Below are 22,030 nucleotides of genomic sequence, written 5' to 3' on the forward strand. Positions count from 1 at the left end.
TGACCTATTGCTCCCGTGCCCACCCCCCTGCCACACTAGTTTAAACCCTCCCGTGTGACACGAAAGTAATTGAAAGGTAAAGGAAAAGAGAGAGAGAAAGAGAGAGAGAGCAGCACACAAAGGAAAATAGAACTGGAAGATTCTAAATGTGGAGAAATGGAGAAACACTGGGAAATCAGCAAAATTCTTGTAACGCAGTAAGTTCGTTGGCTGAGGAAGCTGAAGAGAAATAAAGTGAGGAAGGTGCATGGAAAGATATTTCCATCACAACAAATTAAAGGTAGAACAGTGGAATGGTTACCAGAGGACGTACTAGCAAAGACGGCAGAGGGAAGGAATGCATTTCATGAAGGGATGAGATGCCGCAGGGAGAGTAAAACTGATTGACGGAGTGAAGAATATTACTGCCGATGCTGGAATCTGAAAGTGAAACAGTGAGAGACTGAGGCGAGTTACTGCCGACGCTGGAGTCTGAAAGTGAAACAGTGAGAGACTGAGGCGAATTACTGCCGACGCTGGAATCTGAAACCAATAGAGAAATTGCTGGAAAATCTTAGCTGGTCGGGCAGCTTCTATAAGGAGAGAAAAGAACATAGGTTATGCAGTGCAGAAGGAGGCCATTCGGCCTCTCGTGTTTGCACCGACCCGCTTAAGCCCTCACTTCCACCCTACCTTCCAAACCATTTTGGACACGAAGGGGAATTTAGCATGTCCAATCCACCTAACCTGCACGTCTTTGGACTGTGGGAGGAAACCGGAACGCCTGGAGAAAACCCACGCTGACACGCCTGGAGAAAACCCACGCTGACACGGGGAGCACGTGCAGACTCCGCACAGACAGTGAACCAGCAGCGAATCGAACCTGGGACCCTGAAGCCACAGTGAAAGCCACTTGTGCTACCGTGATGCCCAGAAAGAGCTAATGTTTCGAGTCCAGGTGACCTTTTGTATGAGCTAAAAGGCACAGAATGTGGGAGACATTTATCCTCTGGGGTGACAAAATTACAAGACGTTATGATCGACAAATGTAGTTCTGCAAAATGATATAATGATCATTCGTGACGTGCCCAAAAATTAATTCGCAGGAAACCAAATGATTCCCGTGTCAAGATTCCCATCTTGAGGTATGGATTAGTTTATTTGGTGAAAGTAGTAAAATTGAGTGGGAAGTTACGAGAGGGAAGGAACGGAGGAGATGCGAGGGGAGCTGCAATCGCAAAGAAGGATACCATATATGTACTCCATGCTGATAGGGGTTATGCATGTTTCCGAGCAGTTACTCTGGGCCTGCACTCGTTGGAGTTTAGAAGGATGAGAGGGGGATCTTATTGAACTTACAGGATATTTAGAGGCCTGGATAGAGTGGACGTGGAGAGGATGCTTTCACTTGTAGGAACAACTAGAAGCAGAGGAGACAATCTCAGACTAAGGGACAATCCTTTAAAACGGAGATGAGGAGAGATTTCTTCAGCAGAGGGTGGTGAATCTGTGGAATCTTTGCCGCAGAAGGCCGTGGAGGCCAAATCACTCAGTCTTTTTGACACCGAGATAGATAGATTCTTGATTAATAAGGGGATCAGTGGTTTTGGGGAGAAGACACGGTAGCACGGTAGCATAGTGGTTAGCACCATGGCGTCACAGCGCCAGTCTCCCAGGTTCGATTTCTGCTTGGTTCACTGTCTGTGTGGATTCTGTGTACGTTCTCTCCGTCTGTGCGTGGGTTTCCTCCGAGTGCTCCGGTTTCCTCCTACAGTCTAAATATGTGCAGGTTAGGTGGATTGGCCATGCCAAATTGCCCTTAGTTTAGATGGAGTTGCAGTGTTACGGGGATAGGTTGGAGGTGTGGCGGTAAGTAGGGTGCTCTTTCCAAGTACAGGTGCAGACACGATGGGCCTAGTGGCAGCCTTCTGCACTGTAAAGTATAGGATTGTATGATTCTATGAAGGCAGGAGAATGGGGATTAGAAAATATCAGCCATGATTTATTGGCGGAGTGGACTCGATGCGCCGAGTGGCCTAATTCTGCTCCTATGTCATACAGGATAGTCTGGAGTGGGAGGGTGATCAGCCCGTGGGCTTGGTAGACTTGGATACTAACCACAGAGATAAAAATAAATCATGTTATAAAAGAAGAATATACGGAGTACGGAAGAAAGTTGAGAAGAAGGAACTTCAAGGTAGTTTTCTCAGGGTTACTACGAGTGTCACGTGTTTGTCAGAGTGTGAATCGCAGGATTATTTGGGATGAACACATGACTGAAGAGATGGTGTCATGGGAGGGTTTCAGTTTGCTGGGGTAGTGGGACCGGCTCTGGGGGACGTGTGACCTGGACAAACTGGACGGGTTACAGCTTGGTAGGACCGGGAACGATGTCATTGGGTGGGTTGGGGGCCGGGGGGGGGGGGGGGGGCAGTTGCGGACGCTTTCACCGAATACGGCAGGTGTATGGCAATCTATGTCAGGATTCAGAGATGGAGGAGCAAGAAAAACAGAAATATACAGCAAGGGGAATACGAAATATGATAGGTGGAGAACTCCAGAACCTCTATCAGGTAGCGACACACTAAAAACAGAACCTCTATCAGATAACGGCACACAAAAAACAATGTGGGGACATGATAAGGAACGTTAAAAGAGCTAAACCGAATGTGTTGCAGCTGAATGCACGGTATATTCGAAGTAAAATGTACGAATGAGCTGTACAGATGGATGTAAAGAGGAATGATACAGGACAGATTTCGGAGACATGCTATAAGGTGATCAAGGATGACAATTAAACACGGAGGGTTATTACGTTTTTAGGAAGGCTGCAGCCACAATGTGAAGGGTGCAGTCACAATGTTGGGGGTTTACTACAGGCCTCCCAACAGTCAGCGGGAGATAGAGGAGCAGATAGGTAGACAGATTTTGGAAAAGAGTAAAAACAACAGGGTTGTGGTGATGGGAGACTTCAACGTCCCCAATATTGACTGGGACTCACTTAGTGCCAGGGGCTTAGACGGGGCGGAGTTTGTAAGGAGCTTCTTAAAACAACATGTAGACAGTCCAACTAGGGAAGGGGCGGTACTGGACCTGGTATTGGGGAATGAGCCCGGCCAGGTGGTAGATGCTTCAGTAGGGGAGCATTTCGGTAACAGTGACCACAATTCAGTAAGTTTTAAAGTACTGGTGGACAAGGATAAGAGTGGTCCTAGGATGAATGTGCTAATTTGGGGGAAGGCTAATTATAACAATATTAGGCGGGAACTGAAGAACATCGATTGGGGGCGGATGTTTGAGAGCAAATCAACATCTGACATGTGGGAGGCTTTCAAATGTCAGTTGAAAGGAATTCAGGACCGGCATGTTCGTGTGAGGAAGAAGGTTAAATACGGCAATTTTCGGGAACCTTGGATAACGAGAGATATTGTAGGCCTCGTCAAAAAGAAAAAGGAGGCATTTGTCAGGGCTAAAAGGCTGGGTATAGACGAAGCCTGCGTGGAAAATAAGGAAAGTAGGAAGGAACTTAAGCAAGGAGTCAGGCGGGCTAGAAGGGGGTCACGAAAAGTCATTGGCAAATAGGGTTAAGGAAAATCCCAAGGCTTTTTACACGTACATAAAAAGCAAGAGGGTAGCCATGGAAAGGGTTGGCCCACTGAAGGATAGGCAAGGGAATCTATGTGTGGAGCCAGAGGAAATGGGCGAGGTACTAAATGAATACTTTGCATCAGTATTCTCCAAAGAGAAGAAATTGGTAGATGTTGAGTCTGGAGAAGGGTGTGTAGATAGCCTGGTCACATTGAGATCCAAAAAGACGAGGTGTTGAGTGTCTTAAAAATATTAAGGTAGATAAGTCACCAAGGCCTGATGGGATCTACCCCAGGATACTGAAGGAGGCTGGAAAGGAAATTGCTGAGGCCTTGACAGAAATCTTTGGATCTTCACTGTCGTCAGGGGATGTCCCGGAGGACTGGAGAATAGCCAATGTTGTTCCTCTGTTTAAGAAGGGTAGCAATGATAATCCCGGGAACTACAGGCCGGTGAGCCTGACTTCAGTGGTAGGGAAATTACTGGAGAGAATTCTTCGAGACAGGATCTACTCCCATTTGGAAGCAAATGGACGTATTAGTGAGAGGCAGCACGGTTTTGTGAAGGGGAGGTCGTGTCTCACTAACTTGATAGAGTTTTTCGAGGAGGTCACTAAGATGATTGATGCAGGTGGGGCAGTGGATGTTGTCTATATGGACTTCAGTAAGGCCTTTGACAAGGTCCCTCATGGTAGTACAAAAGGTGAAGTCACACGGGATCAGGGGTGAGCTGGCAAGGTGGATGCAGAACTGGCTAGGTCATAGAAGGCAGAGAGTAGCAATGGAAGGATGCTTTTCTAATTGGAGGGCTGTGACCAGTGGTGTTCCACAGGGATCAGTGCTGGGACCTTTGCTCTTTGTAGTATATATAAATGATTTGGAGGAAAATGTAACTGGTCTGATTAGTAAGTTTGCAGACGACACAAAGGTTGGTGGAATTGCGGATAGCGATGAGGACTGTCAGAGGATACAGCAGGATTTAGATTGTTTGGAGACTTGGGCGGAGAGATGGCAGATGGAGTTTAATCCGGACAAATGTGAGGTAATGCATTTTGGAAGGTCTAATGCAGGTAGGGAATATACAGTGAATGGTAGAACCCTCAAGAGTATTGGAAGTCAAAGAGATCTAGGAGTACAGGTCCACAGGTCATTGAAAGGGGCAACAGAGGTGGAGAAGGTAGTCAAGAAGGCATACGGCATGCTTGCCTTCATTGGCCGGGGCATTGAGTATAAGAATGGGCAAGTCATGTTGCAGCTGTATAGAACCTTAGTTAGGCCACACTTGGAGTATAGTGTTCAATTCTGGTCGCCACACTACCAGAAGGATGTGGAGGCTTTAGTAAGGGTGCAGAAGAGATTTACCAGTATGTTGCCTGGTTATGGAGGGCATTAGCTATGAGGAGCGGTTGAACAAACTCGGTTTGTTCTCACTGGAACGAAGGAGGTTGAGGGGAGACCTAATAGAGGTCTACAAAATTATGAGGGGCATAGACAGAGTGGATAGTCAGAGGCTTTTCCCCAGGGTAGAGGGGTCAATTATTAGGGGGCATAGGTTTAAGGTGAGAGGGGCAAGGTTTAGAGTAGATGTACGATGCAAGTTTTTTACGCAGAGGGTAGTGGGTGCCTGGAATTCGCTACCGGAGGATGTGGTGGAAGCAGGGACGATAGTGACATTTAAGGGGCATCTTGACAAATACATGAATAGGATGGGAATAGAGGGATACGGACCCAGGAAGTGTAGAAGATTGTAGTTTAGTCGGGCAGCATGGTCGGCACGGGCTTGGAGGGCCGAAGGGCCTGTTCCTGTGCTGTACATTTCTTTGTTCTTTGTTCTTTGAAGGACAAACAGAAAGGAACAAGTGATAGATTTGCATTAATTATGAAAGACGATATTGCAATCATATTGAGGAAGTATATTAGCACAGATGATGTGGAATCTATGGGTCAAGTTACGAAATACCAAAGGGAAAAAGGCATTCGTTGGCCTGGAATACCCAACACAAAACGATGGTGGAAATGTTACAAAATGCGTTCGACAAGAAGTCAGAGACGCACATGATAAAGGAAGATCTGTGATTATGGGTGACTTGAATTTGCATATTGATTCGGTGAGTCAAATTAATCACAGTCCATCTGAGGAGGGAGTCTTGGAGTGCATCCCAGATGGTTATCTGGACTACTACTTTGAGGATCCAACAAAGAAACAGGCCACCTTCAAAGGTGCAATGAGAAATTTTTAGTTGGCAATCTAGTGGTGAGATTAAATTTGGGGATGAGTCACAATAACATGATAGATTTATTTATGAAGCTGGAGAGTGAGGTAGTTGATTCTGAGACCAGTGTCCCAAACCTCAATAAATGTAACTATGATGGCTTGAGGATTGAGATGGGTATGATGGATTGGGAAATAATTCTGAAAGGATGAACAGTGGAAAGGCGATGGCAGGCATTCAACGATCGAATAGGTAAAGTCCAAAAGCTGCTTTTTTCCTATTTGGTGAAAGATTAACAAGGTAGGTGCCTCAAACCGTCGCTGAGAAAGCAAATTAAAGATAGTATTAGATTCAAATAAGAGGCATATTGGTTAGCAAGAAAAAATATTGACATAAGGACTGGGATGAGCTATAAATTCAGCAAAGGAGGACCAAGGGATTGATTTCGAAGGAAAATATACACCATGAAAGAAAACTATCGGGGGATATAAAAACTTACTGTAAAGATTTCTCGAGTTATGTAAAGAGAAAAAAGCTTGATAAAAAGTAATGTAGACCCATTACATTCGGAAACGGGGCAATTTAAAACTGGAACAAAGAAATGCCTGAAGGTAGCTAATATAACCACGCTATTCAAACATTTCGCGAGAGAGATAACAGGGAACGATAGAGCCGCGAGCCTAAAGTCGGGAGGTGGACAGTTGCTGGAGTGCATCATCAACTATATCATAACACAGCACTTGGAAAGCAGTGGTACAATCAGACAAACTCAGATCGATTAATAAAAGGAAAATCATGATTGACAAATCTACTAGAATTATATTAAGCTGTGACTAATATTGTCGACCAGGTAGAACTGGTGGATAGGGCTAATTCAGACTTTCAGAAGGCTGTCGACAAGGTCTCACGTTGCCGATCATTCGGTATGCTAAATATACACGGGTTGCATCTCGTTTTTGTGATAGTTAGGAAGTTGGTTAGCAGACAGGAAGCAAACATTTGATCGAAATGGGTCTTTTTTCGATTGGCAGGCAGTGACTAGTCGGGTACCACAGGGATCTGTGCTTCGACCCCAATTGTTCGCATTATATATTAATGATTTGGACGAGAGAACTCGTCAAATAAGGAAAGCTGATTATTTTTAATGGGTGTAAATTGAGAGAGGTGGTTACTCCGCGAGACCTTGTTGCCTTCGTGCATAAATCCTTGAAAGTAAGCGCACAGGAACAGCAGGCAGCAAATAAGGCTAATGGTGCGTTGGCCTTCATAGCGAGAGGATTTGAGTATACAATTGAAATGTTTTACCGCAGGTGTATAGGGCATTGGTGAGATAACATCTAGTGTGTTGTGTGCAGTTTTGGAATCATGACCTGAGGACCGGTGTACTTGTTACGGACGGAGTGCAGCGATGGATTACAAGGCTGATTCCTGGTATTGCGGGACTGTAATACGAGGTAGACTAAGTCGGTCAAAATTATATTCATTGGAGTTCATAAGAGAGAGCGGAGATGTCATAGAAACATAGAAGAATCTAACAGGATAAGACCTGGAAATTCATAAAGAATGTTCCCTATGGTAGGGGAGTCCAGAACTGGGAGGCATGGTTTGAGGATAAGGCATCAACATTTTAGGACTGAGGTGAGGAGAAATATCATAATGGAGAGAGTGATAAATCTATCGACTGCACTACCACATAAAGTAGTGAGGAGGCATGGTAGCACAGTTGGTAGAACTATTACATCACAACTCCAGGGTACCAGGTTCGATTCCCAGCTTGGCTCACTGACTGGGCGGAGTCTCTTCCCGTGCCTCCGGGTTCTCGGGTTTTCTTGCACAAGTCTCGGAAGACGTGCTGTCAGTGAATTGGACATTCTGAATTCTCCCTCAGTGTCCCCGAAAAGTCGAAGAATGTGGCAACTACGGGACGTTCACAGTTACTTGATTGCAATGTTAATGTAAGCCTACTTATGACAATAACGTTTATTACATTATTATTACAGTTGATGTCAAAACGTTGCAAAACTTCAAGAAGGGATTAGATATAGCTAGTGGAGCTAAATGAATCAATGGATGGCAGCGAGGTGTGGGTGCGCACCTGGCTGTTGATGTTGATGATCAGCAATCATCATAATGGATGGCGGACCGGGCTCGAAGTGGGTTCGACGACAAGGAAAATTAGGAGAAAGGTTAAGAGGAAATATAACTTAGGAGAGGTTACTGATCGAGGTGTTAAGATTAAGAACAGAGGTAAAAAAACCAACATAAGTGTACTTTACCTGAAGGCTCGTAGTATTCGGAATAAGGTAAATGAGTTGATGGCGCAAATCATCGTGAATAACTATGATTTAGTGGCCATTACTGAAACATGGTTAAAGGATGGTCACGACTGGGAGTTAAATATCCTAGGGTATCAAACTTTTCGGAAGGACAGAGTGGATGGTAAGGGAGGTGGTGTAGCTCTGTTATTTAAGGATGACATCCGGGCAACAGTAGGGGATGACATCGGTGCTATGGAGGATAAGGTTGAATCCATTTGGGTGGAAATCAGGAATAGTAAGTCGAAAAAGTCACTGATAGGAGTAATCTATAGGCCACCAAATAGTAACATTAAGGTGGTGCAGGCTATAAACAAAGAAATAACAGGTGCATGTAGAAATGGTACAGCAGTTATCATGGGGGATTTTAATCTACATGTTGATTGGTTTAACCAGGTCGGTCAAGGCAGCCTTGAGGAGGAGTTTATAGAATGTATCCGCGATAGTTTCCTCGAACAGTATGTAATGGAACCTACGAGGGAACAAGCGGTCCTAGATCTGGTCCTGTGTAATGAGACAGGATTGATTCAGGATCTCATAGTTAGGGATCCTCTCGGAAGGAGCGATCACAATATGGTGGAATTTAAAATACAGATGGAGGGTGAGAAGGTAAAATCAAGCACTAGTGTTTTGTGCTTAAACAAATGAGATTACAATGGGATGAGAGAAGAACTAGCTAAGGTAGACTGGGAGCAAAGACTTTATGGTGAAACAGTTGAGGAACAGTGGAGAACCTTCCAAGTGATTTTTCACAGTGCCCAGCAAAGGTTTATACCAACAAAAAGGAAGGACGGTAAAAAGAGGGACAATCGACCGTGGATATCTAAGGAAATAAGGGAGAGTATCAAATTGAAGGAAAAAACATACAAAGTAGCAAAGATCAGTGGGAGACTAGAGGACTGGGAAATCTTTAGGGGGCAACAGAAAGCTACTAAAAAAGCTATAAAGAAGAGTAAGATAGATTATGAGAGTAAACTTGCTCAGAATATAAAAACAGATAGTAAAAGTTTCTACAAATACATAAAACAAAAAAGAGTGGCTCGGGTAAATATTGGTCCTTTAGAGGATGAGAAGGGAGATTTAATAATGGGAGATGAGGAAATGGCTGAGGAACTGAACAGGTTTTTTGGGTCGGTCTTCACAGTGGAAGACACAAATAACATGCCAGTGACTGATGAAATGAGGCTATGACAGGTGAGAACCTTGAGAGGATTGATATCACCAAGGAGGTAGTGATGGGCAAGCTAATGGGGCTAAAGGTAGACAAGTCTCCTGGCCCTGATGTAATGCATCCCAGAGTGCTAAAAGAGATGGCTAGGGAAATTGCAAATGCACTAGTGATAATTGACCAAAATTCACTAGACTCTGGGGTGGGCCCGGCGGATTGGAAATTAACAAACGTGACACCACTGTTTAAAAAAGGAGGTAGGCAGAAAGTGGGTAATTATAGGCCAGTGAGTTTAACTTCGGTAGTAGGGAAGATGCTGGAATCTATCATCAAGGAAGAAATAGCGAGGCATCTGGATGGAAATTGTCCCATTGGACAGGCGCAGCATGGGTTCATAAAGGGCAGGTCGTGCCTAACTAATTTAGTGGAATTTCTTGAGGACATTAACAGTGCGGTAGATAACGGGGAGCCAATGGATGTGGTATATCTGGATTTCCAGAAAGCCTTTGACAAGGTGCCACCCAAAAGGTTGTTGCATAAGATAAGGATGCATGGCATTTAGGGGAAAGTAGAAGCATGGATAGAGGATTGGTTAATTAATAGAAAGCAAAGAGTGGGGATTAATGCGTGTTTCTCTGGTTGACAATCAGTAGCTAGTGGTGTCCCTCAGGGATCAGTGTTGGGCCCACCATTGTTCACAATTTACATAGATGATTTGGAGTTGGGGACCAAGGGCAATGTGTCCAAGTTTGCAGACGACACTAAGATAAGTGGTAAAGCAAAACGTGCAGAGGATACTGGAAGTCTGCAGAGGGATTTGGACAGGCGAAGTGAATGGGCTAGGGTCTGGCAGATGGAATACAATGTTGACAAATGTGAGGTTATCCATTTTGGTAAGAATAACGGCAAAAGGGATTATTATTTAAATGATAAAATATTAAAACATGCTGCTGTGCAGAGAGACCTGGGTGTGCTCGTGCATGAGTCGCAGAAAGTTGGTTTTCAGGTGCAACAGGTGATTAAGAAGGCAAATGGAATTTTGTCCTTCATTGCTAGAGGGATGGAGTTTAAGACTAGGGAGGTTATGCTGCAATTGTATAAGGTGTTAGTGAGGCCACACCTGGAGTATTGTGTTCAGTTTTGGTCTCCTTACTTGAGAAAGGACGTACTGGCACTGGAGGGTGTGCAGAGGAGATTCACTAGGTTAATCCCAGAGCTGAAGGGGTTGGATTACGAGGAGAGGTTGAGTAGACTGGGACTGTACTCGTTGGAATTTAGAAGGATGAGGGGGGGATCTTATAGAAACATATAAAATTATGAAGGGAATCGATAGGATAGATGCGGGCAGGTTGTTTCCAGTGGCGGGTGGAAGCAGAACTAGGGGGCATAGCCTCAAAATAAGGGGAAGTAGATTTAGGACTGAGTTGAGGAGGAACTTCTTCACCCAAAGGGTTGTGAATCTATGGAATTCCTTGCCCAGTGAAGCAGTAGAGTCTCCTTCATTAAATGTTTTTAAGATAAAGATAGATAGTTATTTGAAGAATAAAGGGATCAAGGGTTATGGTGTTCGGGCCGGAAAGTGGAGCTGAGTCCACAAAAGATCAGCCATGATCTCATTGAATGGCGGAGCAGGCTCGAGGGGCCAGATGGCCTACTCCTGCTCCTAGTTCTTATGTTCTTCTTATGAAGGACAGAGTGCCCTCCTCCTGATTCTCTGTTCCATGTGTGTGTCCAAGTATTCTGCCCAACGACAAATTGATAACGAGGGAAGGGCATAAATAGAGAATGGACATAGATGGAGAGAATGGAGGCAACGATGGTGAAACTGTGGCTATGGAATGCTATGTAATTGCCAAGTTTCCTCGGGTTTGCATAAAGTTCGGGGCGGCATGTGGCGCAGTGGTTAGCACTGAGACTACGGCGCTGAGGACTCGGTTTCGAATCCTGCCCCGTGTCACTGTCCGTGTGGAGTTTCCAGATTCCCCACATGTCTGTGTCTGTCTCGCCCCCACAACCAAAATATGTGCATGTTCGGTGGATTGGCCACGCTAAATTGACCCTTAATTGGAGAAACAAAAATAATTGGGTACTCTAAATTTAAAAAAAAGGTTTGCATAGAATCCAGCTCAATTTCTACCTCTGATGTGTTCATGCACCAACAACTGTACAACATTGAGCCTGAGTTCAGAACTGCTCCGTGCAATCCACGGTACACCAATGTCAGCAGTGTCGATTTCGGATACGAAATCATCTCTCAATTTTCTCTTGAAGTTTGGCCGCATAATAATGCCAGAACGCGACATTCAAACTGCTCGCTGTGGAATGGGCTGACGAGCCTGATGCGTCACTTCACTACATCATGTAAATGGCAGTATATGCTACCGCCGTGCAGGTATCGAGCAGCCTGCACGTAGCCGAGGACCAATGAAGTGGGCTTCTGTAAGTAACAGCAGAATCATCAGTATTGCCTGCATCATTCCACATGCAGCCATGGACAGCTGCATTTGGTGGTCAGACTATCTTAGCTTGTTTCATCAGCTTATACTGAAGGACGTTAGTGAAAACATTGAAGATCTGTAGGCCTAACAAGACTGTTGAACTGCTGTCGAGATGCACAGATGCACAGTTGATGAATAGTTTCTACAAGACACATCCATTTTCCTGTGTAACATATCATCACAAATGGTGCAGACATGCATTCTGATACCCGAAACCTCAAATTTCCTCTGATTCATTACGTTGCTATATTTATTTGATGATAAGGAATGCCACTGTCATGCGGCTTCTTACATTTCACCATGATGCTATTTTTGGAGCAAAGCCATAATGAGATTTGGAGTTGGATAACCCTCATCAAATCCAAACTGTGCACTGGGCAGCAAGTTATTCCAGGGAGTGCCACTGTGCATTGCGGAAAGCACCTCCGGCCACGATGCTCGTCATTGCGATTTGACGCTTATTCCGGTGATTGGTCGGTCGGGATTTGACCTTCAGTTTATGGGCACAACAGAGCGTTAAAAAATTCAGAGTGCCAGACACGCTGGATGTTTCAGTGAGAAAATAGATCCCAAGTACGTCATTTAAATGAAACATGGTACTTTCACCCAGGTTTCCTGGTGCATTGTTTACTCAATAATGCAAAAGAATTGTTTAGCTGGTCTTCTTATTTGTGAGATATTGCTATTATTTGTGTTATTTGTCTGAGTGACTCCTGTCTACATTCGAAAAGGGAGTACACATTTCCACATAATTACAACAGGGAGTACATGTGATAAAATGCGTATTTGACTGTGCAGCGCTTTTGGACGTCCGGGTTTGACGATACGTTGTTTATTTCAACCAAAGGAAGAGGAAGTCTGCAATTATTGAATGCCGTTTACACTGTTGATCGACATGAAAATGTAGGAGGTATGGTAAGTACGTTCGCAGGCAATACGAGATCCTGTCTAAGGGGCCTTAGGCAGCAATAGGTGGCAGCAATTTGTAGATTAAAGAGTTAATATTTTTTCACAATGTTGCCAGGGATTTAGACCTTAGAGCAACGTTTTCAAATGTTTTTGGCCCGGGACACATTTCTACCAACCGGCCCTCTTCCGGGACCCACATCGGCTGACCTTTGCGACTCGCGCCAGCTGAACGTCACGAAGCACATGGCCAACCTTCACGATCCACTGGCAAATTTTCATGACCCACACCGCCTGAACTTGGTGACCCACTATATTCGCTTACATATAATGTGACAGGTGAGCCTATCTGCTCTTCACTCTCGATTGCTCTGTTATTCAGTTTTACATCCAGGTCTGGACTTTTTGACATGGAGGTCTGGATTCGAGCTGCACAGACTGAGGTCGAGAACTGAAGGTCCGCTGCACGATTCTCTGGTCAGTACAGGGCGCTCTACATTTTGAGTGGTTCAGATCTCAGGAAAGGTTTCTATCGAGTAACTTCAGTGCCGAGAGGATGCTGCTTTGTCAGAAGGTCAGAGCTGAGGATTCCGCGGCTCATTTGTGTATAGAGCTGGAGCACCATGAGAGCAATACATTTGAGAGACTCGAGGCTTATGGAGCGTTGTCCAGTAGGAAAGGTTCGCTTTTCAGTACTAAGTAACATTTCATCTCGAGATTTATAAAATCCCACTGTCCCAAATGAGGAGTGGAGCCCAGTTGGCCAGTGTCCGTTATTACTGATTTGTATAGAGTGATGTAAAGCAGGTGGTCTCGTATTTTATTAGAATGTGTGGGATCGGATTTTGTCCAAATTGTATGCAACAATAATAACTGCACTTGGGAAATGCCCTGTACTGTCGACTGAACTATTGACAATGTCTTGTCGTGATGATAGATGTTGTGTAAATTCAACTTTCTGTTCCTGTCAGCCATATTAATCGAACGTTTCTATTTTATTAAAGGAAATACACCAGGAGTTAAGCCGAATGGAGTCTTTGGGAGACCGGTGCAGATTGTACTTTTGCTTTGCCACTGGGCTGTTCGAATGTCTGGGCTTCGCGGGTGTCATCTACGGCTGGCCCTCACTCGCCTTCGTGCTGAGAAAGGAGAAATATTTCCTCGATGTCTGTGACACACTCCTCAATTCCAGCAGTGACGGAGCGAGGAATTTCTCCGGTAAGTGTCTGCAGCAATGTGTGGGTGTCTGGAAATTTGGTATGCCGTGGGCGGGGCGGGGTGGGGTGGAACGAGAGACAGAGAGAGAGGGAGGAATGACCAGCGGACTGAGAGACACCGGTTTACGTGCACTGAGGTTAAGCCCTTGTCATGCTCATATTAAACATGAGTTTAATTTAGCAATACTCACTCCATCATTGTGTAGGGCTTCAAGTAAGAGCCCATTCCACCTCCATCCGGGCCAGAGAGGTGTACATTGGTCGTTTTTAATGCGGGAGTTAAGTATAACGCAGGATGTTAAAATAAACCTGTATAGAACATCGCTTTTGCATTATTAGAGGGTTTTGTTCTCATACTTCGGAAATAATGTGTTGGCCTTGAATGTCAAAAGCGATTTAGTTGGATTATGCAGGGGTAAACAACAGCACTTACTTACAAGTAGCTCTCCACGGAACAAAGGCTTTTAAGAGGAGGGCTGATTGAAGTGTTCTAACGTAGGAGGTATTGGAGAGAGAAAGGAAATGTCATCAGTTTCAGCAAGCATAAAGGTCAATTATCCAAGGCGATATTTAGGACGATCGAGCAAAGCTCCAGACTTGAAAAAAGGAGCAGAAAGAAGCACAAAAGGAAAGAGTGAGTTAGGAGAGGGAGAAATGGGCAAGGGATAGAGCGTTCAAACATCAGTAACTCCAGAACACAGATCAGTGGAACGCGAAATAGAAAGCAAGGAGGTGGAAGGAAAGGGAGTGGGAGAAATTGCAACAACAGTTATGATTGTGGAGTGGAGTGAAAGGTAGGGAGAGAGGTAAAGACACAACGGATGAGGTAGACAAAGAAGAGAAGGTGGGGTGGGAAGGAAGTGCAGGAAGAAAAGGAGAGTGTAACAGGAAAGATGGAAGTTGAGCCAGAGTATTGGCTGAAGGCCAATAGTCAAGAAACAATAGAACATTACAGCGCAGTACTTTGGCCCTCGATGTTGCGCCGGCCTGTGAAACCACTCTAAAGCCCATCTACACTATTCCATAATCATCCAGATGTTCGCCCAATGACCATTTAAATGCCCTTAATGTTGGCGAGTCCACTACTGTTGCAGTCAGGCCATACCTCATCCCTACTACTCTCTGAGGAAAGAGCTTACCTCTGACACCTATCTCCCCTCAATTTCAAGCGATGTGCCCTCGTACTAGCCATCGTCATTAGAGGAAAAAGGCTCTCACTGTCGACCCTATTTCGTCCTCTCATCATCTTATATGCCTCTATTATGCCACCTCTTAACCTTCTTCTCTCTAACGAAAACAGCCTTAAGTCCCTCAGCCATTCCTTATAAGACCTTCCCTCCATACCGGGCAACATCCTGGTAAATCTCCTCTGCACCCTTTCCAATGCTTCCATATCCTTCCTATAATGCGGCGACCAGAATTGCAAGCAATACTCGAAATGTGGCCGCTCCAGAGTTTTGTACAGCTGCAACGTGACCTCAAACCCTCTGCCAATAAAAGCTAAGACACCGTACGCCTTCTTAACAACCCTCTCAACCTGGGTGGCAACTTTCAGGATCTATGTACATGGACACCGAGAACTCTCTGCCCATCTACACTACCAAGTATCTCACCATGAGCCCAATACTCTGTTTTCCTGTTACTCATTCCAAAATGAATCACCTCACATTTTTCCGCATTAAACTCAATTTGCCACTTCTCAGCCCATCTCTGCATCTTATCTAGGTCCCTCTGTAACCTGCGACATCCTTCCGCACTGTCCACAACTCCACCGACTTTAGTGTCATCGGCAAATTTACTCACCCATCCTTCTACGCCCTCCTCCAGGTCATTTATAAATATAAGAAACAGCAGTGGCCCCAAAACAGATGCTTGTGGCACACCAAGCTCGCCAATTTTTGATCCAAACCTCTAAATCACCCTCAATCCCAGGCCTCCGTATTTTCTGCAATAGCCTACCGTGGGGAAACTTATCAAACGCTGTACTGAAATCCATATACACCACAGCAACTGCTTTACCCTCGCCCACCTGTGTGGTCTCCTTCTCAAAGAACTCAAGAAGGTTTGTGAGGCACGACCTACCCTTCCAAAAATCGTTTTGACTATCCCAATCAAATTATTCCTTTCTAGATGATTATAAATCCTACCTCTTATAATCCTTTCCAAGATTTTGCCCACAACAGAAGGAAGCTCACTGATATATATTTATTGGGGTTGTCTCTTCTCCCCTTCTTGAACAAGGGGACAGCATTTGATATCCTCCAGTCTTCTGGCACTATTTCTGTACACAATGACGACATAAATATCAAGGCAGGAAGATAAATGGGAGAGGTGGTGGAAGAGGACAAGCAGATGGTGAAGAAGGAGACATTTGGGCAAATTATGATGTGCAACGGAGAACGAGGGATCAAACAGTTTGTGGATGAAAGACAGACGATGAACAGGTATCGAGAAAGGATGGGGAATGTGGTGGACGAGCAGAGGGATATCAATGGGAAGAGGCAGTGGGAACGGGAACTTCACAGGTGAGATACAGCGAGGAGAGAAGAGATGGAGCTAGAGAGAAGCAGAGAGTAGCAGACGGGGAGGGGAGACAGAGAAGGAAACGTTGAAAACAGTGACATGCAGACGGGAAGAGAGCAGGAGGGAGGGGGTTGAGAGTTAAGGAGCGATTGAAAGACAGTGGACAGGTCAGATGGAAAGGGCGGACGAACGGAATGGATAGATCAATCGGAATAAAAGGCAGGATACAACACTAATGGAGGGAGTGGGTTCGATGGAAAGCGAAAGGAGTTTAGAGACAGTGAACATTATGAGAGAAGTGTGAAGAATGGACACAATGGTAACGAAACCGAGAGGAGGAGTAGAAACTGTGTGAGCATGGAGAAGACGCCAAGTGAAGAGAGGGAGCTTTGAGAGTAAGAGGGAGAAACAGCAATATAGAGCATGGGGAAAGGTAAGTGGTGAGATACAAGAATTAAAGATGAATAAGTGATGGGAACATTTGAGAAAGTGAAAAGCACAAGAGAAGCAAAAATGATAACGGGAAACAAGAAGTAAAGTCGTGAAATCACGGGTCAAATGACCAGTGGATAGATGGTTATGAACGGAGAGAAGCGGATTCTGGGGTAGAGAGATAAGGGAAATCGCAATGAATGATAGTTCGGAGGGAGGGCGAGGGTGATAAACAGGATCAGACAGAGGGAGATGATTGTCAGATGGCAGGGAATAAATAAAGGAAGTTGAGTGGTAGACAAGGTAGAGAAAAAGAGAAAGGGGATATCAAACCAGGCTATATAATGGAAGGATTTGGATTTTGTATATTGTCACGTGTACCGAGGTACAGTGAAAAGTGTTTCTAGGGGAGCAGCTCAACAGATCATTAACTACATGAAAATAAAATAAAATAAATGAAAATACATAATAGGGCAACACAAGGTACACAATGGAACAATATAACACCGGCATCGGGCGAAGCATACAGGGTGTAGTGTGAATGAGGTCAGTCCATAAGAGGGTCGTTTAGGAGACTGATAACAGCGGGGAAGAAGCTGTTTTTTGAGTCTGTTCTGGCGTGTTCTCAGACTTCTGTATCTCCTGTCCGATGGAAGAAGTTGGAAGAGTGAGTAAGCCGGATGGGAGTGGTCTTTGATTATGCTGCCCGCTTTCCCCAGGCAGCGGGAGGTGTAGGTGGAGTCAATGGATGGGAGGCAGATTCGGGTGATGGACTGGACTGTGTTCACGACTCTCTGAAGTTTATTACGGTCTTGGGCCGAGCAGTTGCCATACCAGGCTGAGATGCAGCCAGATAGGATGCTTTCTATGGTGCATCAATAAAGTTGGTAAGAGTTAATGTGGAAATGCCGACTTTTCTTAGTTTCCTGACGAAGTATAGGCTCTGTTGTGTTTTCCCACGTCGACGTGGGTGGACCAGGACGGATTTTTGGAGATGTGTACGTCTAGGAATTTTAAACTGCCAACCATCTCCACGACGGCCCCGTTGATACTGACAGGGGTGTGTGCAGTGCATTGTTTCCTGAAGTCAATGACCAACTCTTGAGTTGTTTCTGGCATTCAGATATAGATTGCTTTAACTGCACCACTCCACTAGTTCTCTACCTCCTACCTTAATTCTGAATCTGCGTTATTCGAAATCCGGGCCACGATGGTATATCGTCAGAAAACTTGGAGATGGTGTTGAAACCAAATTTTGCAACGAAATCGCACGTGCACAGGGAGTATAGTAGGGAGCGAAGTACGCAGCCTTGTGGGGCCCCGATATGAGTATTTTTGTGGAGGGGTTGTTGATGTTTATTCTTACTGATTGTAGTATGTGGGTTAGTAAGTCGAGAAGCCATAAGACCATAAGACATAGGAGCGGAAGTAAGGCCATTCGGCCCATCGAGTCCACTCCACCATTCAATCATGGCTGATTTCAACTCCATTTACCCGCTCTCTCTCCATAGCCCTTAATTCCTCGAGAAATCAAGAATTTATCAACTTCTGTCTTACAGACACTCAACGTCCCGGCCTCCACCGCCCTCTGTGGCAATGAATTCCACAGACCCATCACTCTCTGGCTGAAGCAATGTCTCCTCATCTCTGTTCTAAAGTGACTCCCTTTTATTCTAAGGCTGTGACCCGGGTCCTAGTCTCCCCTGCTAATGGAAACAACTTCCCTACATCCACCCTATCTAAGCCATTCATTATCTTGTAAGCTTCTATTAGATCTCCCCTCAACCTCCTGAACTCCAATGAATATAATCCCAGGATCCTCAGACGTTCATCGTATGTTAGGCCTACCATTCCTGGGATCATCCGTGTGAATCTCCGCTGGACCCGCTCCAGTGCCAGTATGTCCTTCCTGAGGTGTGGGGCCCAAAATTGCTCACAGTATTCTAAATGGGGCCTAACTAATGCTTTATAAAGCTTCAGAAGTACATCCCTGCTTTTATATTCCAAGCCTCTTGAGATGAATGACAACATTGCATTTGCTTTCTTAATTACGGACTCAACCTGCAAGTTTACCTTTAGAGAATCCTGGACTAGGACTCCCAAGTCCCTTTGCACTTCAGCATTATGAATTTTGTCACCGTTTAGAAAATAGTCCATGCCTCTATTCTTTTTTCCAAAGTGCAAGACCTCGCACTTGCCCACGTTGAATTTCATCAGCCATTTCTTGGACCACTCTCCTAAACTGTCTAAATCCTTCTGCAGCCTCCCCACCTCCTCCATACTATCTGCCCCTCCACCTATCTTTGCATCATCGGCAGACTTAGCCAGAATGCCCCCAGTCCCGTTATCTAGATCGTTAATATATAAAGGGAACAGCTGTGGCCCCAACACTGAACCCTGCGGGACACCACTCGTCACCGGTTGCCATTCCGAAAAAGAGCCATTTATCTCAACTCTCTGCCTTCTGCCTGACAGCCAATCGTCAATCCATGTTAGTACCTTGCCTCGAATACCATGGGCCCTTATTTTACTCAGCAGTCTCCCGTGACGCACCTTATCAAAGGCCTTTTGGAAGTCAAGATAGATAACATCCATTGGCTCTCCTTGGTCTAACCTATTTGTTATCTCTTCAAAGAACTCCAACAGGTTTGTCAGGCACGACCTCCCCTTACTAGATCCATGCTGACTTGTCCTAAACCGACCCTACACTTCCAAGAATTTAGAAATCTCATCCTTAACAATGGATTCTAGAATCTTGCCAACAACCGAGGTTAGATTAATTGGCCAGTTGCAGAGTGAGGAGCCAAGTCCTATGATTTGGAGCTTTAATATGATCTTGGCTTGGATTATGAGGTGAGGTGACGAGATGCGGGAGTCAAAGTGGGACAGAGTACACAATGGAAGATTATGGAAGATTAAGGCAAGAAAATAAAATAAAGAGTATGATAGAAGAGATGGTGGAGGAAATAAGTAATAGAGAATGAGGGTGAGTAAATTACGAAAAAGGAAGAAGAGAAGATGGGTGATTACGGTTCATAGCGTTCGTGAGAATTCGGGGGCTTGAGCCATGGAGAAAGTTAGAGGAAAAGGGAGAGTAAGAGACACAGGAAAGGGACGGACGGAGAAGTACAGCAATGGCTAGGTTGGAAAGGGGAACACAGTGGAAGAGTAGAGTGGTGCAATATCAGAGAACAAGATCGAGTGAGAGGAGAGAGTGTAGGTAGTCGAGCATTAAAGAACAAAAGGAGAGCGTGATATGGCGATACAGAGAGATATTAGTGTAGTGCAGGAAGGTTTTGGGCGGGGATGAAGAAATGAACAGAAACAGGGAGAATGGAAGCGAAGGAAAGAGGGAGAGAGGGGGAAGAAAGCAGAGGTAGCGAGATAGTGAAAGTGATGGCGTCATGAGAAAGTTAGAATCAGGATCGAAGAAACAGGAGGAGGAGGAGAGTCGGAGAGAGAGAGCGAGAATGGAGGTATAGACGGGAGGGAGTGCGAGAGGAGGATCGTTGTGAGGCGGAATTGACGTAGAGAGATCAAAGGGGATAAAGAGAGAAGAGGCGGCTAATTGAATTCCCAGACCTACGATAACAGGTCAAAAGAGTAGTGAGGCCGTGGAATGCCCTACCTGCTACAGTAGTGAACTCGCCAACATTGAGGGCATTTAAAGGTTTATTGGATAAACATATGGATGATAATGGCACAGTGTAGGTTAGATGGCTTTTGTTTCGGTGCAACATCGTGGGCCGAAGGGCCTGTACTGCGCTCTATCGCTCTATGTTCTATGTTCTAAAAGTATATCATTTGCAGTAAAGCCCTTTCGAGCATCACAATTTCTCAAAGGTCATTAATATTGTCTCCGTGGGCAGTATGCTGGCGCGGTGGTTAGCACTGCTGCATCACGGTGCTGATGACCGGGCCCGATCCCGGTCCCGGGTTATTGTCCATGCGGAGTTTGCACATTTCCCCCGTCTCTGCATGGTAGGTGGATTTCCCATGCTAAATTGCCCATTCATTAGAAAACAAATAGTTGGGTGGTTTAAAGATACTTTTTAAATATTGTTTTCTTCGTCTTGCAATTGCTTTCTATCTCACTCACGCTCCTATTATCCCTCCCTCAGCTGGTTGCGATCTCCAGGACGATCGATTCACTCTCGTCTTCACCATCGCCAACTTCGCCTTTGGCTTCTCTGCTCTTCCCGGCGGTGTCCTCTTTGACTTCGTCGGAACCACGGTAACCCGAATCCTGGCCATGTAAGTTCTCCAGCTTTTCCTCATTATTTCAGGTTAGATGACGCTGGGTTGGAGGAAATCGGGGCTAGAGTCAGAGGTCCTGATGCAGGCGGTCGATGATCAGCAAGAGAATGGAGGTGAAGGGGAAGGAATTAGGAGGCGAATAAACTCGGAGGTGTGAGAGGGAGGAAGGATAGAGGAGGGACTAGTTAGCGAGGGAGTCATAAAATGGCAGGAAGAGGAAGGAGTAGGCCAGGAGAAGAGGGGAAGCGAGCGGATAAACACGGCAGAGGAGAGTAGGACTAGACGTTTGCGGCAAAACAGTGCGAGGAAGAGTGATGGCAGAAGCGAGCAATAGGAAAGAAAGGATGGGAGGGAGATGAGGGTACATGGAATGGCAGGGAAAAGATGAAGGAGAACGAGGGAGGAACAGTCAGCATAAGTCAGGTGCAGAATATGGAGCATCGAGAGATCGGAGAGAGGAAGACGACACATTGAGTTCCGAGGCCAAGCTTGCATAATGACATTCGTCAGGCATTTGACACAAAATCACTGAATTAATAGATTTAGAAAATAGAAGTGCAGTATATTAAGCAAAAATAGTTATCGTGGGACAGAAGAGGCGAAAGGATAGAATTCCAAGGAATATTGTGAAGATATGAATTATTGAGTGGAGATATCGGTACATCCATCTTCGCATTCGGGTCTTTGCTAGTTCCGCTGTTTTAAGTCCCATAAACTGTACTTTGTCAGGGCTTATACGCTGTTTGGAAACGGTTAAAATACAACTTGTCAGTGCTGGAAATAATGAGAACTACAACATTAGACTTAAGAATGACATCGTGTTCTCCTGAGATCAACTGATATCAGGCACATGCAATTTGATGTTAACAATATTGTAGGATGCAGTTTTGACGATAAATATGGAACGCCCAAAAAATCTGTTGATTTGACGACAT

General features: G+C 45.1%; 1 protein-coding gene across 1 annotated transcript in view; it reads left to right on the forward strand.

Moving 5' to 3' along the window:
• Positions 1–22,030, forward strand: part of LOC140411522 (equilibrative nucleobase transporter 1-like) — a 128,229-nt gene that overhangs the window by 17,440 nt on the left and 88,759 nt on the right. Inside the window, exons 2-3 of the mRNA XM_072500608.1 lie at positions 13,671–13,884; positions 20,960–21,092. Coding sequence (XP_072356709.1) covers positions 13,671–13,884; positions 20,960–21,092 — 347 coding nt within the window. The remainder of the gene's footprint in view (positions 1–13,670; positions 13,885–20,959; positions 21,093–22,030) is intronic.

This window comes from Scyliorhinus torazame, chromosome 4, assembly GCF_047496885.1.
Source record: "Scyliorhinus torazame isolate Kashiwa2021f chromosome 4, sScyTor2.1, whole genome shotgun sequence".
NCBI lineage: Eukaryota > Metazoa > Chordata > Chondrichthyes > Carcharhiniformes > Scyliorhinidae > Scyliorhinus > Scyliorhinus torazame.